Here is a 13,119-nt window from a genome sequence, read left to right as displayed (position 1 = left end):
ACGGACTTCTTGACATTTATAAGAGGAGTCATCCAATCATATATGGGAACTTCACAACGACTGCCGGAAGGCAACCAACAAACGTATTCCTGACTGCGTTCGGCTAAACAAGGTCAGATATCCAACAGGAAAAAGTGTAACACAAAAAGGTGTGGATTGTAGCATAAAAATATTACTAAAACATGAACAATAGCTTCAGTTATTTTTGATACTCAAAAAACTGGGGTGTATAAGTCCCCCTGCCCCGGGCTAGATCTACCACTGGTCTGCTTACAGAAATATATTAATTAATTACATTATTTAGTGGTGTGTATTTACAATGATCTTATATATACACATACCTATATGTATATACACATTTATATTTTTTTCTGAATTATATGCTATTAATATTTTCTTTTACTCCAGTTTATAAAATATAAGAAATAAAGTGCTAAATAGAACAAAATGTTTAAATTCACCCTCTTTTTTGCTTGTAAATATATACTAAAAGCGCAGTTAGCCTTCACTAGTGCTTTTCATGTCACCTATCCTTCGGTACTCACTGCCTCATTTTTGGTAAACGGCCAGAAAAATAAATTGTCGCTTTCTTGATATTACTTGAACTCTAAGTAGACTAATTAAAGTGGAAAACTACAAGAAACCTATTTTTAAAAATTGGGAGGATATGGGTTAATCCAATCTAAAAATTTACTATGCTTTATAAGGAAACCGAATAGAATTGAAATGCTTTATAGTTACGGATATTATGAGCATTGACGAAATGAAGTTTATATTTCATTCATTTCTGTAACGAAAAATTCAATTACATGTATGTCATTCGATTCCTCGGGCTACTGCACAATCTGATTAAACCAAGTTTATTATCTATCTCTTTACAGCGTTATGTCTGAATTTGAAAACTACACTATGTAAAATTTTTTAGATATCCTTTTAAAAATTCTTACATTTATTAATTTCCGGGATACTCAAATTGTTTATCTTTTCCTTTACTTAATAAGTTGATAATCTTACCTTCATACGTTTAACTTGTGCAGCAGCCGTATTCGACAGTCCATTTAGGATATGATATATCACTTGAGGTGCATCAGGATAACAAATCTTTTGGGCAATCAATGACTCCAACTGTGAACAAAACAAGATATAGAATTTGTAATACTACTAGACAATATTATTGAAATTTTAAAACATAAGGAATTTGAATCTTTCCATTAATTCCATTTAGCTTATTTTTTCATCAAGTTATTTTAAGAGGGGACTATACGCAGAAATGTGAGCGTACAATAGCAGACAGTAGAAGAGAAGTTCTATCATTTTCATACAGCTTCTACAAAGAGCGAGCGAACTTTTACATTGATCTCCCTTAGAAATCTGCACGGCCTCTGGCCGAGCCCGCGGGCCGCAAATCTTTAAATATACAACCATATTTTTCGGGCCATTTCAGACCTAACTTTGTAAATATACTGTACAACGATATTTATCGGACCGTTCTTTCTGGAGAACTTTTAACGCACAACTGTATAATTAAACTTCTAATTCCTGTAAATAAAAATACAATTTTGAAATAATAATTGAGTTCCTGTAATTCAGGCTCATTTGATTATCACACAAGCTCGGGCCGGGCCCGGGCTAAAAATTCCGTCCCGTGCAGACCTCTATCCCCCTTACATTATCTGATGAATCCACGTAATTTATAGTAAATAGTTTAGAACATGTGGTTAATATCGACGATCAAAGAATATGTAAAGTAACTATAAAATTTGTTGCGAGGCTATCTTTTATTCTACAATGTGGAGTGATAAAAATTTCTTTCTTTCGTTGAATTATTTACTTTGAAAGTTTGATTTTGGTCCCTAATTAGTTTGAAAATTTGATATTATCCATTATTTTCTTAAAATATCCTCTTAAAAACGCTTTTTTGGCATTTTCAAAAACAACCATGGTTCTTGCCAACCCTGCTTACTTTTGTATATAGGAGGTTAAAAAATTCTTATTATATACATTGGTTAATCCTTTGGAGTTCATAATGTAAATATGTTGAAGAAAAATTGTTTGAAATATCTTTTTGAAATTCATGGTTTATTTTCGAGATTTTATATTATTATCGGCATCAACCACTAATTAAATGACTTTTTGTGTTATAGAGAAGCACACCAAAGCCTGCTTCATCAATTTAAAGCAGAATTTTGAAAAAAAGCCCAAAATTTTCCAAGCAAAAAGCGAAGCAGAAAAAACAGTTTTTTTTTCCCTAGCCCTTGCATCTCTAATATATATATATATACCATTTTTTCAAACATATTTATCAGAGCTTTCAGATTGGTAACACTTGAAGACTTGGTGGAAGAATTGAATAGAATATCAAACTCAGGGTATACTGACATTTACAGTCCTAGTGATGAAAACAAAAAGCCCACATTATTATGACGTGGAAAAGCAAGTCTGAAAAAAAAAATACACAAGACCCCTCCTCCCTCCGTGGACCTTATTTCCGTTGAGATATTGTACATATCAAAGAAAATAAGAAAATAGATAAAAGGCAGGCACAACCTTAAAGTTAGTTTTAAGCCATCCAGAAACATGACAAGTCATTACAAAAATCATTTTGTGGATCAACACAACTTAAGTGGCATATACCAGGCCTTTTGCTCGTGTGATGCTTCCTAAATAGGAATGACTACAAGAAACACTGGAACTACATTATAGGAACACATTAGAGAGTCCCGTGAGAATAAAGAAGCTGTCTCAAGGTTGTCAAAACATATCAAAGCTAAAAAACAAAAGGTACAAGTTTACCATCGGACCACTACTAATATTGAAGGAATGTATTTCGAGCTTAAGGATAAAAAACGCTATTTAACACTAAAAAGGAAACTTCCAGAAGATCTGGGTAGAATCATTACCAACTATATGAATGAAAAATAAATTTAAGACCGTAAATACTATAATATAAATTTTTTGGTTACGCAATAAATAAATAAATAAAAATAACGAGACAGGGTTCAATTTGGAAACATCGTACGTACAGCAGGGTTTAAAAAAAAAAACAGTTTTTATTAAAAAAAAAAAAAAAACAACCGACTTGGGCCCATATGGGTGTTTTCAGGTTTAATTTTTTATTTTTTTTCGATATATTTCAATGTCTTTGGGGTAAAAGTGTTACAATGTGATTTATCTTGAATAATTATTATTCAAGATTGTCATTGTCACAACTAGCAACAATTTTCTATTCAATGCTGTTTTGAAAAAATGGCCGCCATTTTGAAATTTTACATTCGATCGCCGAGAACATCTATATAGCAAATTTAAAATTATCGTGCATATACCTTCAAAACTTCAACTTAAAGATCCTAAGATTGCACCCTGTAGCGTGGATATCCGGTATTTTGAAAAATAGTCGCCATTTTGAAATTTTACGTTGGTATGCCACCAAAATTTATAGAGGAAATTTAGAGTGACTCGTGCTTCTACTCTGACAATTTCAATTTAAAAGACCGAAAGTTGTACCCTGTAGTGTGTGTGGTACAGGCAGACAAACGAACAAATGTAGATCGAGTCATCCCAGCAGCCTCAGTGACGTTCGCCAAATATGAATACCGAATATATTAATTTAAAACCAAGATATAATTCATGTTTTATAAAATAAATATTTCAAAATGTCTTATAGGAAATAAATATTTTCCAGCGCAAAATAAATGGTTTTATTGTTGAATTTCACTTCCGATCACATGTTGCAAGACGGTTTCTTTCCCGAAAATTATCTATGTAATTAACAAAGATATAATTCATATTTTATAAAGTAAATGTTTCAAAATGTCTTAAATGAAATTACATATTTTCCAGCGTAAAATAAATAGTTGATTGCTGAAGTATTCATTTCCGACGGTTTGTGCATTCAATTTCGGGAATTTCCCAAGCACTTCTTTCACGACGGGTTCATCCCGAAAATGATGAGCTTCCATTACTGTACACCGAAACTTCCACTAGTACGGAAGTTTGAATTCAGCACTTGAAATAGCAGCGTTACGTAGTCTTCGGAACTCCGAGCATAATGCTTTTTATATTTGACAAGAATTTTTACACCATTACTGATGTTGATTCTACAGAATGCTCACTTGAAAAGTAGCAACATATGAGTGAATCAAACTGTTGTGGAAAACCAAATTTTACTGAAGAATATTTGTATTACCATCAAAGGTAAGAAATAATACTAATAGTTTTACTTAGTGGTAGTACCGGTACCTTGACGACTATTCACGGAAAGTATTTTCTAAAATATAAAATTACATATTTTACTTCAAATAGGCTATAAGCGCAATCCATACATTAACTTGTTCTATTTGCCTCAAGCTACAGTAAGGTTTTTCATTCATTCAGTGCATCCTGAATTTTATAAAGGTTGAATGCTGTTGCATACTTTAGCGTTACAGCATCTAATTCGCCCAAGGGAAGACCAAAATCTGATAAAAATCACTTTCAATGTGATCACCTTAGTTGTACCAATAATAAACTAACAAAAAGCCCAAAAACCCAGGTGGGTCCAACCTGAAAAAAACCCTGTGGGTTTTCTCGGGCTGGGCCCACTTGAGCAAACCCTGAAATACAGGGACTTCATCCATCGGTTTGAAGACATAACTATATGCAACATAAAACAAAGTAAGATTCTTAAAAATACATGAAATAGACTTGATTGAGTTGTTAATGCATTAACCAAATTATATTGAAAAAAATTGTATATATATACACACACACCACTTGTTAAGTAAACTATGTAAAGAACTGTATATAAGTCGTAACCCTAAGCCCTGACGTAAAGTGCCCGCAGGAAGCACGCTAAAAGAACACATGAAAGTAAGATTATTCATGTGTACTTCAAAACAAATTTAGCAGATTATCCAATGACGTCAAATTAATTTTGATCAAATTGATTAGGCTTTTATTTCGAAATAAAAATACACAAATAGATGGTTTGAAAAGACTTGAGCCGTTCTAATATTTTCCATGCTATTTGTTTAATAATGACATCGGGACGTCTGAATAAATCTGAGAATGGCTGAATCTGTCACACGCACACATTGTAAGACAGAAAACTCCACTTATATTGTTGTATGTGTTCTGAAGTTACAAATAAAAGAACATGTAGGGCAAAAGAGAAAGGCTGAGAGGAATAATATGCACTCTGCTGACAACTACCGGTATATTACTGAGGGTTAGATGGGACATTATTCAACATATCAAATATGAAACAACTTACTTATAACTATAGGACAAATAGCAATTACCTTGTTTTGATCCAAACTTTGCACAAACGTACACAACTCAGCAGTATTTCGATTTTTTCCCAGTTCTAGTATTTTACTAACAACGTTGTTCATGATGCCGTATTGATCCAACACTAGTCACCTTCCCTATAGAGACAAACAATAATTATATATATATACACACAATAGATTTCGGTCACCATTCACTTTACGGTTAGTACACGTTAACTGAGGAAGATACTACGACTCCACTAAACAACTCAAAATAATAAAAGTTGTAATAAAACTACAGTTGGTTCCCGATTCAATACGAAAAAGGTTTCCGATTGAATTTTTATTGAAAAAAATAAATAATTCGTTCATAGAAATTTTTATTATAGTCATTTAATACACACATATATAATATTTTTATTAACACTAGACGTGAAAATTTACCAGCCATAAAAGCACTTTGCAGAAAAAATTATGATCTTGGCAAATAATAATACTAAAAAGCACGGACATTTAAAAACCACTATCATCGGCTAGTGTACTTTTGATAAGTTACTCTGAATGAGTAAATATTTCTATTTTCTTCAAATATACATATACAGGTGTGAATTCAACATTAGCACCAAGGAATAACGTTACTTCAATCAGGCCAAATTATACACCTCCGGGCGCTCAATTTATTCCTATTTCACATCTCTTAAAAATATAAATTAATTATTCGCTTTCACGACTTCTGATTACTATATATATAACCTAATGAAAAATGTTCAACTAGAGACGTCTCTTTAATATTAAGTTCCTTGAAATTGTTGACAAAAATGAATACTTCGTAAGTTTTCTACTTTTAACATAGTTGTAAATTATAAATTACAGCACGTTTAGGGTCTGCTTCCGTATCTAGTGTCATTGTGACGGAAAATTACACATATATTGTACAAAAGAATAAGGTAGAGCAATTAGGTACGTTACGCTGATTAACGTGTATACTACTTATGGAAGTTCAACGAATTTCGTTTTGCCTTACTGATACATTACTCAGTAACTGTCCCAGGTGTAGGTTTATTTTAAGAGTTCACCACAAGCTTGAATTTGCTGTGTTGCCTTCTACATCCAGAAAACATTATCTAATAATTTGATCATTTCTGTTATCTTCTCTGGATTTTACATTTGTTCACTAACACATTTCCGACAATACGAACAGAAACCATTATTTTTCTCATCTATCGCCAAGATAATCTGAATGCAATTATCAATCTCTATTTGGAACTTAAGAGCTAAAGATTACTTCGAATTTTGTTCTACAGTGATGGATACGTAGACACATGGACTTAAATTAGAAATTCAAGCACATTTTATCTTTAATTTTTTCCTTAGATATTATCAGGGCTCGCGTTTCCTAGCGATTGACGCGTAAATCTATCATTCTGTCAACTCATTGACTCGTAAAATTTTAAGCTGCGAGTCAAATTTGACTCGCAAAATTTCTGCTCGGTAGTTTCATTTGTTGCGAGTTATTTATCACTGTAAGGACGTGGTGTGTTGCGGAATACGTATCAATAAATAAGACATAAAGAAACAAGACTAAATCAACCTGGTGTAAACTGGTAAGTTATGGTAAAGCAACAGAATGTTGTTTTCCGCTTTGCAAGAAGAAGAAGAAGAAGTATTCCATGATTTTCTATAAGCAATAATCTGTGGTAGCAGTCTGAAATCTGGCGTGGTTTAGCATTTTTGCATTCTCTGAGTGAGTGATTTTTTTCACAGAGTAGCTTTAGCAGCTTCTTAAGCTTCTAAGGGTATTAGAAAACTTAAAGAAATATCAAAGAACTATTGATCAACTGTACAAGTACTATTCCAATTCAGCAGTGAGATATAACAGGTTTCGAGAACTTGAGGAAGTACTAAAATGTGAAGCTGTGTCATTAAAGGAACCAAAGCCTATACGTTGGCTGTTACGTACTTTATTTAGCAGTGAAGGCTGTGGACAGATGTTGGGAAGCGCTAGTAAGTGAATTTGAAAAAAAAAAAAAAAAAGTTTAAATATGCAACTGCAACAGCACTCGACAGTTAGTTAAGATCATTTCGCTTTCTTTACTTTTATATTACAAAATTACTTTTAGATGTTCTTCTATACCTTGAAAAGTTTGTACGAGTTTTACTTGATAAGATTAATTTGTCAATGATAGTCATTGGAGAATGCTATTAAACAGCGTTCTTCAACTGAAGAGTATTCAGGGAACCAGTATACGGGAATTTCTGGATGAAACAGAGACTTATGTTGCTTCTGATGGTCAAGACAATGTTGTTGTGAAATACAAGGACACAGAGCTTCATTTTTCATCTGAAATCTATCAACAGCAAGTTGAAAATGTAAGGAACAAGTTAATTGCTAATCTAATTGTTAATCGCTGGTACGACAATGAACTTCGTGAACTTCTTAAAAAGAAAAAGCTTCATGGAAATCATATCCGAGTGACTACATATACAAAAACTTTGCTAAAATTAGAAGCTTTGCCAAGAAGGTACAACGGCGTAAGTATTTTGAATACATGGACTCAATTGGTGATTTTACTGTTAGCAACCCTAAACGCTTTTGGTCTGTAATTAAATCTAGATCGAAATCTCCGGGCATACCTGCAACAGTTCAAGATGCAAATACTGAAGTGAGTGATGATCAAAGTACCGACTTCTTTAATAACTACTTCTGCAAACATTTACTTCCCTTCCCTATACAATCCATCTTCTCCCTCTCCGCCCTATCTGTTCGGACACCTTATCCAACCTCTCTACCACCCCGTGCGAAGCTCTGGCTCTCTTGCAATCGTTATCTTCCCATACATCACTTGAACTTGATAACATTGGTCCTCTCTTTCTCAACAAAACTGTTTCGGTTATTGCGGTTCCTCTATCTTATTCAATAGATGCTTCAAGGAAGGGTATGATCCCACCAGTTGAAAACTAGCTCACGTGACCCCAAGACATAAATCAGGATTTAAAGATCATGTATCCTCCTATAGGCCAAATAACTCTTCTTTCTGTAATATCAATTATCTGCGAAAAAATAATCAAAGACAGGCTACTTAAATTCACCTTACCTTACATCCACAGTTCTCAGCATGGCTTTCTACCGAAATGCTCAAGTCTCACGAACTTAAGTACTATTCTTTCCTGTGCAGTCAAATGTATGAATAACAATACTCAATTAGATGTTATCTGCTTTGATCTCTCGAAGGCCTTTGATTCTGTCAGTCACACTCATCTTCTTCATAAGCTCTCCAATAGATTCAATGCACATGGCAAATTTCTCTCTTTAATCACCAGCTACTTGAAGGACCGTAAACAGAGAGTTGTTTTCAGGGGCGACTTCTAACCCCCAATCCGTGATCTCAGGGGAGTACTTGGGCCTCTACTATTTGTCCTGTATATGGATGATCTCTACACGCACTTATAAGCTCAACCTAGTGGTCTTCTGCTTTTTGCTGACGAATATAAGTTATACAGAGAAATATCGTGTCTCCATGACACAATTGCTCTACAAGAAGACATAAATTACCTTATAGGCTGGTGTGAAAACTGGCACTTGAAACTCAACAGTAAGAAATGTGACAGTATTACTATTAATTTGAAAAAGTCTCCTGTCCCCTCCACATACCATGTCAATGATTCCTCTATCACACATTCTGCTAGTCATAATGATCTTGGTGTCATCTTTGATTCAAAACTCACATTCTCTGACCACATCTCCTCAATACTTCAGAATTAAATGCGCATGTTGGGACTTCTTTATCGATTTACTGAACTACGCCTGTTTCGTCAATAGCAACTTTTTATAAAACTTTAATAGCGCCCAAGATCGAATACTGCTCTCCCATATGGGCCATGGCAGCACCTACACATCTCTCCAGACTTGATTCTATTCTTAATTTCTTTATCGCTATAGTCCGTTTTCGTGTTCCTGCACTTCGAATATTATTTAAGAAGGAACTCTTGCAACATCTTAATATCCAGACTCCGGAAGTATGCAGAATTATCTCTGACCTGAAATATCTTCATAAAATAGTTAATGGAAACTTAAGATAGGAAATATTACTTCAGGAACTATCCTTACATGTCCCTTCCCGCATCACCCGGAATACCCACCTATTCCATCTTGCCCGTCCTAGGTTGGCAATTATACGGAGGTCTCTTTTTTGCAGAATACCAAACTGTTATAATCAAGTAACTGATGTGGACATTTTTTGAAGCTACCCGGTCTTTGAAAGAGCAATTAAACGAGTTTTGACGGAATTATACTACTTTTACACTCTTTTTTGACACTGTTCTATGTTATTGTTATTGTTGTCTTGTTTTTCTTCCTTCTTTTGTTAATATTTCCCTGTGTAAAATGGCAAAGTTATACTGGATCTGGGAATTTGTTCAATAAATAAAAATAAAATAAATAATTGACAATTTGGAGGCAAGATTCCCAAATGATTTCCTAGACACTTTAAACTCGTTTGATGTCATCTTCAATCCCAAGAAGTACCTTACATCCCCAGAAAAACTTGCTACCTATGGAAATTCCCAGCTGGAGGTAATTGTTAATAAATTTGCCTCTGTTGTAAATAAGAAAAGAATATGTGGTGATTTTACAATGTTCAAGCACACATTGAGTGTGTCTTGAAGAATCTCTCTCAAAGAATTGTGTTGCAAGTTTGTGGAAAATAATTCCCAAGTGAATGAAATTTTCCCTGATTATTCACTTTTGGCTTCTTATGTTTTGGTTTTGCCACTAAGCAGTGTTTCTTGTGAAGAGCATTCAGTACTCAAAACAGAATTAAACGCGGTCACAGAAATTCGTTGAAATACCCAAGCTTGAACACTCTTACATTCCTAAACATTAATGGGCCACCTGTAGCGGAACTTCCATACTGGAAAGCTGTAGTCGCTTTTGAAAAGATGAAGCAGAGACGAAAGTAACTTTTCAAATTTGTTTGTATATGGTGTATATAGTTAAAGAAGAAATGTGCGGCTATAGTGATGGAAAAAAGAATCTGCCAGGTTCTTGTCTGTGTGTTATAAAAGAATGTAGTGTTACTCCTTATTAAAAGAAAAACCGCCAAATTCTTTTCTGAGAACTGTGTACGAGAATTTAACATAGAAACGGTGTGATGCTTATGTAGTAAGTAAGTACTGTGCATTTTTTATAAGTTTATTTTTTTAAAATTAATCACAATTTCATTGATAAGTTCACTTTTGTAATTGACTCGCAAAGATTTGATTCTAGCGCAAGCTTTGATATTATAATCGAAAATATTCTGTTATCACTGGCAGATAGAGATGCAGAACAGGTGTTTTGTCCCCCACCCGAAATATTACTTTAGCTACTAAAACATATAGTTGATCAAAGTTTTAGTTTCTGACTTACCGCGTCCATGACTGGTGAAAAATTTTCTGCTTAGAATACAGTAATGAAAATATTCATATTGAAAGATGTTAAGACTTTGCTAATGCTTGTGCGCACTTATATAATAACGTATAGTAAAATAAAGTTTACCTTTTCCATGCGTATTTATTTGTAATCTTATATAAATATTTCGGCATTTACAATTTCTGATGCCTTTCTCTGAACACACTAAATTAGAAGGTGTTAACGAATTAAAATTACATTTCCAATACTTTCAATTATTTTGAGTAGGTATAGAATCTTAATTGATGTTAAAGAACAAAGGAAGCTGTTAACGCGAAGCGCAGATCCATTTTAAATTAATTACTACTATGAGCATGACGTCATGTTAGGAAGAGGTGATTATTCTATAACAAAAATTAAAATAACGTTGTGTGTCGCCTTTTCACGAGAAAAAAATTCAACCGGTTGAAATGAATTTCTGAAAATATCTGACGGGGTTCCGGTACATTGATTCGTGAAAAAAAAAAAAAAAAAAAAAAAACGTACAGATTTACGTTGGCAAGGTTCTAGATTACTGGTCCCCCTTCCCATTGAGCAGTAATAAAGACAGAAAACAACGTGCCCTGCGGGGCTCTAAACCGCCTTCACTCGCTAACGCTTGATCGGCAATACTGTATAAGTTAAATGTATAAACTTTGGTACAGAAAGAAACCTACCCAGCTACTAATCTACACGGGGGACCAGTAATCTAGAACCTTCCCATTTACGTTTTGCACGTTTAGGCGCACCACTCGAAATAATTGTTGAAAAATCATAATTCTTTCACAAGTTTTCCTTTTTATTGTCTCCTAAATGATTTGCGCTGGGCGATATGAAAATATCTTACTTGGCATAGATAAAATAAGGGGGGGGGGCATCAGAAGCAATTGTTGAAAAGTTACAATTCTTTCACGATTTACGCATACATACTGCTTTAGAACGTATGGCGCATGTAAAATTATTGGAAAAAACGTATCAACCTGTGCTAGATGACCACTAAAAACATGAATGCTATCTAGCCGAACCATGGCAGATAGATGCTGATTGAGTCCGTGCGGAAGTGCCTCCAAAGGGAGCAGATGTATCGGCGATGGTGGGTAAACGTATAACCGAGGATAGTGAAAAGTGGATTTTGGCAATATGAGTTTCAATACCACTTGTCATGGTTTTATACTAGTTACACTCCATTTCTAAACATAAATACAGCTTCTGATGGTCCCCTCTGCATTGCCGCTGGAAAATATTACCTAATAAAGTAATCTTTCATATGCACTCATTTATTTATCCGTCATAAAACACTTGTAATGATGTTACACTAGTAAACCTACACTTTAAACCTAAAATACTGGTGTTTTACTGTGTACTTAATTCTGATGCCGGCCTATCTTTACCGGTAGGGGTCCAGGAACTGTTTCTAAAAAATGATGCAATTTCGGTAATTTCTGTTCACATTAGGTTAGTTCATGTTAGTGTACGGGTCCAGCATAATTTTCCAAAAGAAAGATAAAATTTCGCTTATTTCAGCTCATATTAGGTTCGTTTAGGTTGGTTTGGGTTAGGTTTGGTTACGTTGTTAGGTCTAAGTACTTGCATCATCCATTTCTCTTGTAACTTTTGTATTTTTTACGTTTTTCTGCTAAACATAACCCAAAATGTGGTGCGCCAAAAGTAAGCCAGCATCAATTTAAAATATTGTCATTATTCACAAGTGTCATATCCACAGTATATCTCATTAAAATTTATATTACACATACTTACGATTTCTTATGGGCTTGCTTTCTCTTTTCTTGAACGTAGCACTTCCAGAAATACAGATGTATGACTTATATAATATTACAAAACATATCATAACAAATTAGCAGTATATTAAAAATGAACAGGCGATTCATCAATATTATTTGCAGCAGACATTCTTATTTGTAACATTTCATGCCTGAACATGTTACACACAACCCGCCATACATGTTGCCAGATACATATTGAGAACATAAATAATTTCTTCTTTCATTATCCACAAGATGAATCAGAAAATGTTTCATAGTACATGAAAATATCAAATCTACAACAACTGCTGAAAATAAGTTTGTAAATGATTGCCTCCATTGACAGATCTCAATTCTCCTCGTACCAACATCTTTTTCTTTCTGGAGAGGATATCTTGCTTGTCATAATGAGTATGCATTGAAATCAATATTGAAATATTAGAAGAAGTTTGAACCTGGCCGGGATTTGAACTTGGCCCGGAGGAAATTTCAATGCGCTAACCACTTTCCTACCGCGCCATTTCACCTCGCGCCCAAACCATTAGCTACTTAAATCGTTTCATGTGAGACCATACACAAGATACTAATTTTCGTATAAGGAGACGTTGCTTATGTGAGCGTCAAAATGACTTACTCGAGACTTCCTTCTTTATCCCAAAGGCAAGTTATATAAAGGGTA

At 34.1% G+C, this 13,119-nt stretch overlaps 1 protein-coding gene across 2 annotated transcripts in view; it reads right to left on the bottom strand.

Annotated features, from left to right (window-relative positions):
* Positions 1 to 12,835, bottom strand: part of FANCI (Fanconi anemia complementation group I) — a 113,383-nt gene extending 100,548 nt beyond the window's left edge. The window contains exons 1-3 of one of the 2 annotated variants that reach the window (XM_081767508.1): positions 12,432 to 12,835; positions 5,280 to 5,405; positions 1,015 to 1,125 (exon numbers count right to left, since the gene is read on the bottom strand). In XM_081767508.1, coding sequence (XP_081623634.1) covers positions 1,015 to 1,125; positions 5,280 to 5,372 — 204 coding nt within the window. In that variant the 5' untranslated portion in view covers positions 5,373 to 5,405; positions 12,432 to 12,835. The remainder of the gene's footprint in view (positions 1 to 1,014; positions 1,126 to 5,279; positions 5,406 to 12,431) is intronic. The other variant, XM_081767504.1, reaches the window with a different exon arrangement.
* Between the last annotated feature and the right edge of the window lie 284 nt (positions 12,836 to 13,119).

The sequence above is a fragment of the Thermobia domestica genome, chromosome 1 (genome assembly GCF_964235325.1).
Source record: "Thermobia domestica chromosome 1, izTheDome1.hap1.1, whole genome shotgun sequence".
Taxonomy (NCBI): Eukaryota; Metazoa; Arthropoda; class Insecta; order Zygentoma; family Lepismatidae; genus Thermobia; species Thermobia domestica.
Note: the sequence above shows the minus strand (reverse complement) of the source record. Positions and strands in the feature narration are given on the sequence as shown.